The following is a 13411-nucleotide window of genomic DNA, read 5'->3' as shown; positions in this document are numbered from 1 at the left end:
AGTAGGGGTATTAACATTATAACGTACATAGCCTTCCCAATAAAGTTATCTTCTTCTTATGAAGCAAAATAATCCTTAGCTTCAGGAAAAGTAATCGGCATTCATATAGAAGAATAGCTGCTGAATTCTACATTGCATGTTTTCAAAAATTTGAAAGCTATTTCTCTTAGGGAAGAAACAGCTTATGACTGAGTTAATCTTCAACTAGGAAAATAACACAGTTCTTTCAGTAAGAGTTTGGATCCTTTTGGCACGCCTAGAGCAAATGCTCACGGTTAGTTGACCCCCAACAGGTAAATTACAAAAAGTGGAAGGTTCAACTTTCATTTATTACCAACTAAATTACAAAGTTGATTATTTTTTCACTAACATATTAACAAGTATCACAATATATATTAACACTTCTGTGGTGTAGATAAGACAGAATGATTTGACTCTAAAAGGAACAGAGGGTGAAAAATACAGTGGAGAACACCTGAGTTCCTTTCTCAGACAGGGAAGTCAGTATCAGTGCTGCAGGCTGTATTTTCAAACTACCTAAATTTCACCTATAGAACAGAAGTGACTTTTTCTTCCTGCCACAGACCTATTTAAGAAAAGTCCATCTCTACTAGGAAAGCTTTTATATGTATGCTTAAGGGATTATATATACACTTAGAGTGAGGCATATGTTTAGGTTTTCTTTATTTATAGCAAGAAAATTTTACTGAATAACGAGCAAAAGCAGGGAGAAAGAAACGAAGCCTGCCCTTCCCAGAATCAAAATAGTGAAGTACCCGAAGATGCTGACAAGCTGTGCTGTTTTATCTTTCTGTCTGTCAAAAGCATTAGCTCCCCTCTGCAAGCTACCTAATTCTTTACTTCCCAGAGAATTTCTATGATACAGGAATTCATATGTCAAGTATGAAATTCACCAGAGTGCTGGAAATTGCAGGACAGGGTAGAACAAAGCAAATGTAGTAACAAAATAAGCCAACAAGAAGACTCTCTAGGAGCTCTGAAGAAGATTTCCTGTTTATTTTGCTACACATGCAGATCCATCAAAGCAGGCTGACTGCAAAGGGGGTGAAACGTGTTTGTATCCTGCTCCAGACTCGGGGGCTGATCTCATTCAGCCCAGCAGGAGCAATCTCTTGCTTCAATGTCTTTAACCAATGCTCAGAACTGGGTCTTGCTGGTTTCTGGTTTCCAGGATACTGGTAATATTTTTCAAAACCAGATATTTTTGGCCAGATTCTGATGCCTCTTGTTTGTACTTTATATCCCAAATTGGAATGGGCGTTGTTATGGCAGTGAGATTCGTTCTCTTTCTCTGAATCTGCTCTGGGAAGACCTGAATGGGGCAGGCTGCCGATGTCTCCAGGAAGACTCTGAACTGAAGCCGAACGAGCGAGAGCAGGGCTTTCTGTAGCACCTCACTCTTGTTCCTTGTTTGCTGTTGGAGGCAATACTATTTTGTGTGTTTACCGTTGTCATATGACGACAGTATCAGACACACAAAGCTGCTCAAAAGTTGTGGGGTTGTCACTGTGTGCTTTTCCAAGTACTTGTAAAAATAAATGATTCAGCAAAGAGAATATGAAGTGCAAGTGCCAAAACTAGTCTGCTCATTGGCTACATCTTAAACTTCTTTTGGTGCTCTTTTCTATTGCACCAGTTTTGCCCGTAAGCTCCAAAACTTCCTTGGGGTCAAGACCTATGATTTTATTGGCACAGTCCTAACTGCACAACAACACAGTGTGCAGTAACAGCTTTATATAAATATTCATTGCAAGACCACTGTGGGTTAGACAGGCTGGGTTTTATTGCATCTGAAGCCAATGTAGCTAGCTACAGGAAGCAGAGTCTGATGTGATTAATGTTTGCAGATGTACTGTACAGCACACACTGGGGATCACTTGATGGCACAGGTTTTCTTGTTGAAGTGGATCCTTGGGGTAAGATTCACAGTTTTTAGTTACAAGATGGAGGAAGGGCTCATTACAGAACTTCCTCAAGCAAAGCAGAAGAGAAAGCAAAATATATTACCTCTCTGTGGAAAAATAAACATCTTGGGCTTAAGTACACTCTTTCAAACAGACTCTCTTGTTTTCCTTATGTCTCTCCCAAATCGTGCCATGCTTTACAAAGATAATAAACTTCTATAAATTAAGACACAGGGACATAAAGTTATCTCATTAATTTTATGGATGAGTAACAGCTGAATCACAACTGAGACTTGAATTGGCAGAATATTAGCATCTCTATTCCAAGTGAAATTCCAACATAAAAAGTCATTCCAGAACAAAAACATAAACTTTGCAATTTCCCATGGAAGGAGATTTTCASATTTTTTCCAAGACAACCTTCTGAATGACATATTTGTTTGTTCTTTACAAATTCTTTCTGAAGAGCCTGGAGCTCTGGCTCTTTACCATGCTATGACATGGGAAGCTCAAGAGCGAGAAAACTTGAAAAACCTAATTTCCTGAGATATTTGGACTGCTGAGAAACCTCAATCTTGGACGTCCTGTAAAAACCTTCATGTGAGCAGTGGTTATGGAACCTGGAGCTGGGTTACTGTGGGATAGTTCATATGAAGACACGGGCAAATCACGAGGGCCTTGTCATTTAAATGCACCAATTACTGTTTTGCTGTAATAGCTTCTGCTCTTCTCTGCGTCCCCACAATGCATTCCAGTGCTACTACGTTAATTGGAAGTATATTCCTGTGGGTGAAGTAGACTTTAATCAGCACCTAGCTACATTCAAGTGACCTGACTCATGTGGAACTGAGTAYCTCAGAAAAGCCCCATTGTAGGCTATAGGACTACTCAAGAATAAAGTTGCTTCCTGACCTGGCGAAGGTATCCAAGTCTAGTTGGGATGCTTCAAGCCACTCATACAGGACAAGAGGCTCCACTGACTCTCCAGTGTGTAATGCTATGGCCTGAGGCCCTGTAAAAACAATAGTTACACTAACTCTTCAAATTATTTCTCTTGACTAATGAGCAATACGAATGGCTCCAGATTTTAAGTCTGTGAGCAATGTAAGAACACTGTAAAAATTGGGATTGTAGGCAATCTTGTAATAAATTAGTATCTTTGACTATTAGGTGAGTCATCTGTAAAATAAGCCTGAGTTATGAACACATACACACACCAACTGTGGGGGTATTATGGAAAATTAAGACTAATGTGACACAATACCAGTTCAATTGCAATAGAAGTGCTGCAGCTGGTATAATGGGAAATATGGGAGGGGCACAACTCCATTGATTAGCATAACTATAGCCACACATCTGTTTTCCAAAAGCAGGGTGCGAGCTGGTTTCYGCACAGCACGGTATCAGCACCTCCTGTCAGCTGCATAGTGAGGTGGCTGAAGACAGACATCCTGGCTGTGGCTCTGCTGGGATGAAGCTGGCAGCTAGACTGGAAGAAAACAAAAGAGACCCATTAAAACAAAAAGCTCAGGCTGCAGGTTCCGTGATCAATATGTAAAGAGTCTTTTTTTTTTTTTTTTTTTTTTTTTGCCCTAATGCTTTTAACGGCCCTTCAAAGCCCTTACAAAATATACTTCAGTGATAATATGAAACATTCCCTCTGCCATCAGTTCTCATACCCCTTCTTCATCCTAAACCACATGCTCTGACCATCCTCCTCTGAAGGATGCTGGGTGCAGATGGCACTAAATCTAGTTTCTTTGGTTGCYACTACAGAACGATGTGTGGCATCATCCTTTTCACAAAATGCAAATTCCACCTTCTACAGGTCACACCCTGTATGGGAAGTTGAGGAGAAGGAACCAGACCCAAGTCAGAAATCACTTGGGCAGTGTCCCAGTTGTGCTATCTCTAAGAGACGTGTCCTGCCCACAGTGACAACTTGACATTAAAATGTCAGCAATTACTTTATGAAAGTTATCTATGAATATTTCATAACTCAGAAGAGTATTTATTGAAATATTTTGTGAAGAGATTATTATTATCTTAATTGTGCTTGAACTGGAGAAATAATTACAATGCTCTGAGACTGCTGATCCCTCCTGAACAAACTCAGGAGAAGTAAAAATGTTTAAAAATTCTTTAAAGTGAGGAGAGAGATGACRTTATTCAGGCATACTTTAGGTCCAGAAAAGTCCTGCCTAAAAATATTATAAGCAACATATCCATCAAAGCCATAGTATAGAAATATGTAAAAACTAAAAGGCAAAAACTGTATGTTTTAATTGCTTAAAGCATTTTTTCTTCCACATTATCAAAATGTTGTACAGGATTTAATCTATACCAAACCTGTTTTATATTGTTAAAAGACAATATAATGTTTTAAAATAAAGCAATAATAGGTTTAATGTCTCCAATAGAACCTGATGTAACTCGTTTAATGCAAAAGGACTCTATATATGCCAATGAAGAGAAAATCAATTTTTAATTATTCTTCTGCATTTCAGCTTATACATAGATATATTTTCTGTATGAAATAAATGTTCAGTATAGATCCTACTGGGTAAAGTGTTGTCATCTATGATATACTTATTTTGGCCACATAACCCTTAGAACAAATTAATGTAGAAAACTTGCACAGGCACACGGAGATGCCTCTGTCCCATCGCTTAGTGGAAGCTGGAGCCTGCTTGTGTGCCCAGACCTGCCAATCATTCATGTCACTGATAAGCAACCCAGCTTTCCAAARCTGGAGAAACTGCAAATATTTCCTACCCAGCAGAGGTCTAAGCTTGCATACTCAGCCTGGGCAGACAGAATAAATGGGCATGGGGAAATAGGTACTGATCTCTGTCCTTTGACTTTTCAAGGAGGCAGGGTGACTAGCTTTGATTAATCACCTATTTTATAGATGAAGTTACATGAGGCAATTCTGCCATTCTGTGGGCCTAAACTAACAGCAGAATGGCTCCTGGAGCTCTAATTTCCAGTTTTCCTTTTTGGTAACTCCAGGATACTATACTGTACATGAAAAATAGTAATGCTATTTAACTTAAATAATTTTTCAGGCTGATGCACTCCCCTTTGCTGTATGTTTACTAGCCAAAGAGCAGATGAGGCCAGATTGACTTTACCTAAAATAGGAAAAGCTGCTTTCACAACTGTCTACAAAGAGGGTGAACTTGGTTAAATTCCCAGCTTGGTCTATACTGGAGCAACTTTCTGATGTAGACTTTTGATTTGTACATTGTGAAGTGTTGAATTTATTGTTATACAATACTATATTCTGTATTATACTATAGAAGGATATTTTGGACCACCCTCTGGATTCCTGCCATCTCATGCCAYGCTCACTTTCCTCTGCAGTTGTCTCCTGTTCTGCCTCCACCTATTGCCAGGTATTGCCAATCCCTCACTTCAGGGGTTTGGGTTTATTTGCCTCAGGTGATGCCTCACTTGTCCCACCCTTRCTATAGTTCTGGCAGGAATACAACAACATGCAAGATATATCTCTTGTCTAGACTTGATTAGAAATCTTTGCATACCTGCATATCTACTTTGATTTGTTGTTGCAATGAAGTTCCTCTGTTATCTGCTCTGCAAGACAGGCAACTTAAAAAAAATATATTTAACAATCATTGGTCTCTTTTCTGGTATTCCCAGCATCCTCTCCTCTCACAGGTGCAGGCACTGTAAGAAGGATTTTTAATGATGCRAATTTCTTTATAGAAGGCAAACAACAATGACAGAAATATATGTAACACGCTGGCAAGTAYTTAAGAAAATGAAATGTGATGCTAGGATTCCTTGTGCATGCATAGATGATTTGCTGTGCATATGAATGGCAGAGTCATGGCACAGCTAGATTACTATGGATGCAGAGTGGCTCTAGGTATTTATAAATAAAACCTGACTTTCAGAAAGGCTGTTTCCATTACAAATGAATGTCCTTTGGTTGGATTCAGTCTCTCTATGCTTTCAGAAAATTATTGCCTCTAACCTGGCTGGAATCCCAGGAACTCTGATTTATCTTGATGACTTTGTCATACATGACCTCCCTCTACCTTTTCACAACAGACACTGCTGGTAAAGCTTTATGTTTTCTGATCACACTCACTTCATTTGCACAATTGTTGTTTATTAGTGCCCAAACCTAAATCTGTTGCTTCCCATAAATCACTGCACGGCTATGGCTTTTGCTCTCTGGTTCTGATGAGATCAACCTTTTTGTACTGGAGAGAAGAGTTCACTCTCCCTTTCACCTCAGAATACTGTACTTTTAGCTTTAGCTTATTCTAGTGTGTTCAGTTTGCTACATTATTTGCTAGCTTTTGAATGTTTCTACAGAACGTTTCTTAAATTTTCAACCTCATTGGGCACTGAAACAATCCAAGCCCCTTCAGTATAAACTCCTGTCAGTACGTATATGTGAGCCATGCCCCAAATGTCCCTCCACATCCTGAGTTTCTATGCTGATGTAAAAGGAGTGTCTGAACCCAAATTAAATTGTAATAAATGTCTATCCTGCTCTTATTCCAACTCCTTCATTGAGAATTTCCCTTCCAATGCAAATTAATCTACTCATTTATTCATTCTCCCACTCCTCCTCTCTCTATTTACATCCTTTTTAATTTTGTATCTTGCATTCATCATTGTTGCTCTCTATCCTAAAATGGAGGATTGTGCAGAACCTGCTTTATCACTTTGGTCCCAAATGATTCACTTGTATCTCAATCACCATCTTAAAAGCAGTTTGTGTAACATTGATAGTCCAGATGCAGATCTATCCCAGGTCCTCACTATTCTCACATTTAAGAACATTCTTCCATTTTCTAGAACAGTATTATTAACAGCTAGTTTAATCTCGTTTGTCTGCTTGTTGTACCAGCACTGGAAAAAAAACTTTGCTTTCTCTCTTTTTTCCCTCTCTCCTTCCCAGCCTCTTTACCCTTCCTCTAGCATTCCTTCCTCTCACTTAACTATTTCTAGGTAACTGATGTCTGTGATGTTTCAAGCACTCTCCAGGCTGCCCAGAGTGGATATGCCTTGTCCTGGAGTTTCACAGCCCAAAGAATCTTAGCAGACAAATGTYAGTGGAAGGAAATAGGGACTTTCCACCATGTTAACTAGAATCACCGTGTGAAAGAAAGACAAAGATGGGAGATATTCCACRGCAAGTATGATGAAGCATGCTTTTCTGATTCCTCAGTGGAATAGCAAACCGATTCCATTTCTTTATGCTTCCCTTAAGAAAGGACTGCTCCCTTCAAGAACATGATCTAAACAAGAGTGACTCCAGAAGGCGGAAGAGCACATTGATGAGGGATTTGGGGAAGAACAAGAACTGTGAAAGCCTTTCTGTATTTCACAAGAGAGGCAGGAAGCACTTCCATGCACCTCATGCCTCATACACCTCCTTTTGATATAGTCTTTCCAGTATGGGCATGGTGCCTGCAAGCATGCTTTTGGGCTTGTGCAAGCAGGCTACCTGGAAGGAAATGCATGGTGTACAACTAAGGCAACATCACCCTACGGCAATGAGGAATCAGCAGTGTGTGTGTGTATCTTTCATTCTCAGTTTTAGAAGGCACAAAATATTGTGTGGGTACCACAGCACAGCAAATCTAGGTGTGCCAGTGCCTTTAGGCACAGATGTCATAGGATACTATCATCTTTTTTTTTTCTCGTTGACCTGTTACTCACTGTCCCATGCAGCATTGCCTCTTCAGTGACAACTCAGCCCCATGAGCCCCAGGCCATGCTGTATGAGATAACTGGGAGACAGAAATTTGCAAGGAATGAGAAGATTCTATTTCCTGAGAGTTTGGAAACATTTCTAGGTAAGTACATATCTAAAGAAAAGTAGAAGCCATTAAATAGTATGTGCATCTTCAGCAACCATCCTCTTGCAGATTCCATATAGGAAGTAATATAGAATAATTATGGAAAGACATGCAACTGAAAAAGATGGGTGGGCTGTTGAAGACTCTGCCTTACCAATTGCTGGCTTCCATGGGAAGCATTAAGCTCTTTCCTCAAGGCCTGAGAATACATTTCTAAACATAAGCACTAAACATGCCCATTTTATTTTTATTATTCTGTGGCTAATAGTGCAATGCCATACAAACATGATTGAGCTAGTACTAAATCTGCTAGCTCTTTTGCCCAATGCTGTCTCCTGGCTCATATACCTGGCTTTGAGYCAGGAACAGGCAAAATCCCACATTCACATTGCTATGCCACTGCTGATATCAGGGTCAGCTCATTTAGAGCTAGCTCATTTACCTCTGTGCAAGCATACCTTGAAGGCGTTTTTTTTTTGTTTTTTTTTAAGGAGGCTTGTGATGAGAAGAATGTACAAAAGAAGGAGTACTTTAAATATTGCACTTCTTCAGCTTTTGTTTTATGCCTTTATATTCTAACTGTGCTAGTTAAAATGTATCTTCAGAGTATGGAGTTTTCTATACACTCTCCATAAACAACATGTACAGTAAGGACAGCATTAATACAGCTTCAATCCAAACTGCCTTTGTTTTCTTCCTTATTCCTTGCAACTGATTCCTGCCTCTCTTTCAGAGGGAGTCAACAGGAAGTATGACAGMGCTGGGCAGGATGTGTGACAGCTTTAAACTTCCTGCTGAGGCTCCATTCTTCATAGTATCATAGCCGTAAGTCTCAGTGCCTGAAATTTTATGATACAAGAGTCTGTCTCTTTATTTATAAAATAGCACTTATTTCAAATGTACCATGTACAATGCTTTGCATGGATAGAGAGCTTTCGCTACAGCGTTAACTGTTCTTTTGATTATCTGAAAAAATAATGGAAAATGCTAAAAAGTTTTGCTTTCTCTTTTCCTCAGTATTGGAAGGCAGAATGGGAGCGCATTATCTTTYGATTATGGTTGAAAAAGAACTGCCGAAAAAAACAATCAGCAAACAGATCTGTGTTGTAAGCACTAATATAAAGGAAAGGTACTCAGTTTTGATTTTTTGCCATGAGAAAAAATGGTAAAATGTATTTATTGATAGGTAGGACAAAGTTGTATTTGCTAATACAATCTCAGCACTGCTCTTCATACCTTTGCAATACATTCTGTAACAAATGACATAATCATATGCTTTCCACCCATCAATATCGCTTTGTCATTCAGATTAAAGGTCAGATAACAAAATGGCTCAGAACTTACTTTTATCATCCCTGTGCAAGGAGTGAATTCCCACTTCCCAGTTACTTGGATCCCTGCCTCTTTATTATTCAGTCTTGCCTCATTTAGCAGGCAGCATCTGGAGAACTCATTCCTCATTTTCAGTATTAGTTGAACGGTGGGCAGTGACTGAGGCAAGGCTTCCATGTGAACAAGAAACTAGGTTTATTTGATGTGCAGCAAACATCTGATTTTCTGGCCTGGAAGAATTTTACCTAGGAAACAACAGCCAGAATCTCCCACTGGATCATGATACCTATAGGAGCTGGAAGTAGCTTTGCATTTGCCAGCCCTTGCCCCCAGGGCCTTGCGAGACTTTTGTACAAGCGCTGCAATTCAAAGCATCGTAAGCCATGTTTTCTTGCAACACTTTGTTTAGCATAGCCAAGCCAAAAGTGAGGGGTTTTGGCAGACTGCATASAAAATTACAGCACATATAATCAGAAACTTTTTTTTAACCCTGGAATTACTGCAATTACAGATACTTAGACTTGAGGATAGGTATGTACACTTCAGGAGAAGCTGCTTAGGTCTTTATTTTAGGTGTTTGATCAAAAACTTAGATTGCTAGAAGCAGCAAAACAAATCAGGAGATTTTTAGGCCTCTACTTACAATTCCATTGTACCTGCACTTTCAAGAGAAATTTTAAAAGGACCTCAAAGAAAACATGGGTCACTGAACTAACTCCCACTAAGCTGAAAAAATACAAAACGGAGTATTTTCCTTTCCTGCTGTAAGAACCATGCAGGGCTCACTGATGGCAGCAAAGCTTTCCAGGCCCCAACGCGCTCCCTYTCCCCCGGCCCCACGCCCCAGCATGGCGGCCTTCCCCGCCACCGCGGGCTCGCGCTTTGCCCGCGGGGCCCWCAGGAGGCAGCGGGGACAGGGAAGGAGGAGGGGAAGGAGGCGACAGGGTTCGCCCCGCACACAGAGGCGCTGCCATGCCCGCTGCGCCGCGGGAGCCGCGGGGCTCCGCCCGCCGCGCCCGGCCCCGGCCGCGCCGTGGCAACGGCCACCGTCTCCACGGCTAACGGCGGCGCGGCGCCGCCAACCCGCTCAGGGCCGGGGGGCGGGGGCAGCGCGGCGGCGCCGCGGTCGGAGGCAGGTGAGGGCGGGCAGCGCCGCCGGCAGGGGGCGCCGCGGGGCAGGGGGGGTGGTGCCCGCCGTTGGGGCCGTTAGTGCCCCGCTGGCGGCCGTTGGTCCCCCGCTGCGGGGAGACCTCAACGGCCCCAACGGCCGCGGGGAGGGGGAGGGGCGCGGTGCAGCTGGGCCGTAGCCCCAGGGGCTGCAGTGTCCCTCCGCGTTTCCCCCTTCTCTGTGCTGGCACCTCGGTCCCTTTGGACCGTGGCTCAGCCACGGTGGCGGTGGTGGCTCTGGGTTATGGGCTAGGGCTCACCCCAGGCTCCCCGCCTGGCTGTGGTTTCCTGAGCTCAACGGCAGAAAACGGGTTCACGTGGGGCGTTGGTGCTTTGGTGGGCTCTGGTGGGGCTTTTGGCCTGTGAAGCCCATGGCCTTTCTGTGGGAGTTTCTCTGTGCATTGGGCGGGCTGGTTTTATGGATTCAGCACAGACCACCACATCTGTTAGAAACTTGAAACACATGATGGATGAAGGTTTTCGAAGACTTTGTGTGGGATGGAGGGAAAAGGTAGAGGTGCTCAGATGAACTCCCATTCACCTTTCGAAAAAACTCGGTTTTGATTCAGAGTTTGAGCTCAAGGTTATCCTGGTTGTCATCTCTTTTGATCTTGTTCCCTTTCCAAGACTTGAAGTAAATTCACTATTTCCGCTGAAGTCACTACATCTCCTTTTCAAATGTTCCTTTTCATACAGTGCCGTTTTTTCACATACAGATGCTGTTTCAGTGGTAATATGTGTCTAAAGCAAAGGCAAATTGATCACTGCCACCTCTGGGCATCTGGAAAGTGAGGGGGCATCTGGGATTAGTTCTGTGGTGCGGGCTGGCGTGTGAAATGCAGAACAGTTATTACCATGAGAACATGTTGCATTTTCTGCAACATAATTTCTGCATCCTCAGTTAGAAGTTACACAAATCTCACTGCTCACTATGGGCATTGTCAATCCTGACTGCTCTATAGTAAATGTTCTCCTCTGTTGTTGCATTAACACAAATCCTTGCCAATGAGGTGTTCTTCTGCTAGAAAACATCTTTTGCAGAATGTTTGTGCTGTTATATGCAGACCACCTCCTGTTTTTTTAATATTCTCTTTGCCTTTCATGCTGTTAATGTCTTTCTGCATGAGCAGGACAAAGATCGGAATGGTTCATATATTTTTGTAAGGACATTTAAACTCATGTTAAGGGAATAAATAATGTTTGGCTCTGCAAAGAAAGAGGGAGGATGTTAATTCTGTGGGTGCAGCCCTGTTATTATTTTATCTCATTTTTGCTTTTCCCATAGGAAACTGCTTGATGACAATAGCTAGCAGCTGGCCTATTAGTGATTCATAAATATCCCTTGTTCATTCATCTTATTTATTAAAAGAAGAAATAACATGGCAAAACACAATGTCTCAAAATGATACTTTCAGCCAATATATACAACCCTGCTTTCCCTGGCATTTTATTTTCCATTCATATGTTTTGTCTTATTCACAGTTGTGCCTTATACCACATACATATACATATATACATACATAATTCCTTTCCTTTGTGAATCATTTTGTAGTTTTATAGACAAAGTTATGAATCTGTTCACAAAATTGCATCTCAGATACTCCCAGGTTTAGTCATAAATTGGATTATAGCAAAGGTAAGGTATAATGCTAAGCAATAATAGAATGTAATACAAATGTCTGTAGGCCGAAATACCACTCTCATTTTTGTAGCGTGTCTGTGTGTAAACTACCACATTGGCTATATTTTATGATAATTTAGAGGAGATGAAGGGAAAGTATATTGCTAGTTTCTTGCATTGCCATTTCAGAATATGAGGGAGATCTCTGTCACATCTGACTTCACACTTCATTGACATGGAAAGTTGCTATCCTTTTCAGTCTGTACTATTAGTATCCGTGAGAAAATCTTGGCTTTAGCCTTCTCATTATTATTGCCAAGGCCTTAGCTGTTGGTCTGCTGTTCATACTGTCCTGTGCACAGAAATATATTAAATTCTTAATTCTTTAAAAAATAATTCCTCAGGTTTTTAAGAAGAAAACAAAGAGGAGTTTCAAATCAAGACATCCAGCATGACTGGCAATCCATGTAAGAGGCTTGCCTGGAGTGACTGTGAGTATTCCAGGGCTGTCTTTACAGAGATTCTATGTTTTCTGGATAATTTACATTTTGGTTTGTTGAACCGTGGTCTACTAGCTGTGTACAAACCATTCTGAAGCAGTGCCAGTCTTGCCTGTGCTGTGTATGGGGTGCTGTGCTGGCTTTTGTCCATTTCTGAGGAGGAAACTAGGAATGACTGTTCAAGTGACTATAAACACTGCCTGGCTATGTTCAGTGCCTGAACAGCTGCCTACCTTCGTCTATGTCTCTCTAGAGTTAACATCTGTCACTGCTGCTTCTATATTGAGAGGAGGAGGGCTGATAACAAGCCTGCCTCTGCAGGCCTGCCACAGTAGCACCCTGCTCATAGGACTGATGGCTATAAAAGAGCTGATCTGCCCCATATAGCACACTGAAAGATGATTTTTGAAGGCACAGTCTCATTTCCTTTGTATATTATTAACCGAGGAACATTTTATCTCATGAACTTCTGTAACCAGGTCAATTGTCATATTTTATCTTGGCAGAGAGKTCTGATCATATTCCCCACTAGACTGAAGGTTATTTTATAGTCATTAAAGATAGAAGTGCCTCTCTGAATTTTGGGCCAGTTTGATCCAGACAGTACATTTGCAGCTTCAACAGCTTACAGTATTTGGGGCAATGGGGGACGAGGATACTGCAGATAACGTTGATGCTGGAGAAAATGGGCAGGAATGTCAAACGTCCACAGAAAATCAAGTTAGGTACAGCAAGGCTAATTAATCAAGTAGACCCAGCTTGGCTCATGCAGAGAATGTTGGTAATGAGCAGGAAATACCAAGTCTTCCTAGAACCCTGTGTGCTGAGGAAAAGAGGGGTTTCTTTTGCCATCCCTTCCATTTCTTCCTCAACCCCTCCAGGCCCTAGACTTCCTCTGCTACCTGTTTCAGGTGGAGCCAGCCCAACCAACTATAAATCAGGGCTGAGGTGTGTTCATTGTTCTGTAGAACTTAAAATGAAACTGGACATTCATGTCCCAAATCCTCTGTGTCTGTGCATGAT

The 13411-nt window shown here is 41.6% G+C and overlaps 1 protein-coding gene across 1 annotated transcript in view; it reads left to right on the top strand.

Moving 5' to 3' along the window:
- Window positions 1-12315: 12315 nt before the first annotated feature.
- VWA3B (von Willebrand factor A domain containing 3B) overlaps window positions 12316-13411 on the top strand; it is a 68942-nt gene continuing 67846 nt past the window's right edge. Inside the window, 1 exon segment of the mRNA XM_085321440.1 lies at window positions 12316-12379. Coding sequence (XP_085177566.1) covers window positions 12340-12379 — 40 coding nt within the window. The 5' untranslated portion in view covers window positions 12316-12339.

The sequence above is a fragment of the Rhea americana genome, unplaced genomic scaffold (genome assembly GCF_003343005.1).
Source record: "Rhea americana isolate MKP2758 unplaced genomic scaffold, rheAme1 scaffold_7, whole genome shotgun sequence".
Classification (NCBI taxonomy): domain Eukaryota; kingdom Metazoa; phylum Chordata; class Aves; order Rheiformes; family Rheidae; genus Rhea; species Rhea americana.
Note: the sequence above shows the minus strand (reverse complement) of the source record. Positions and strands in the feature narration are given on the sequence as shown.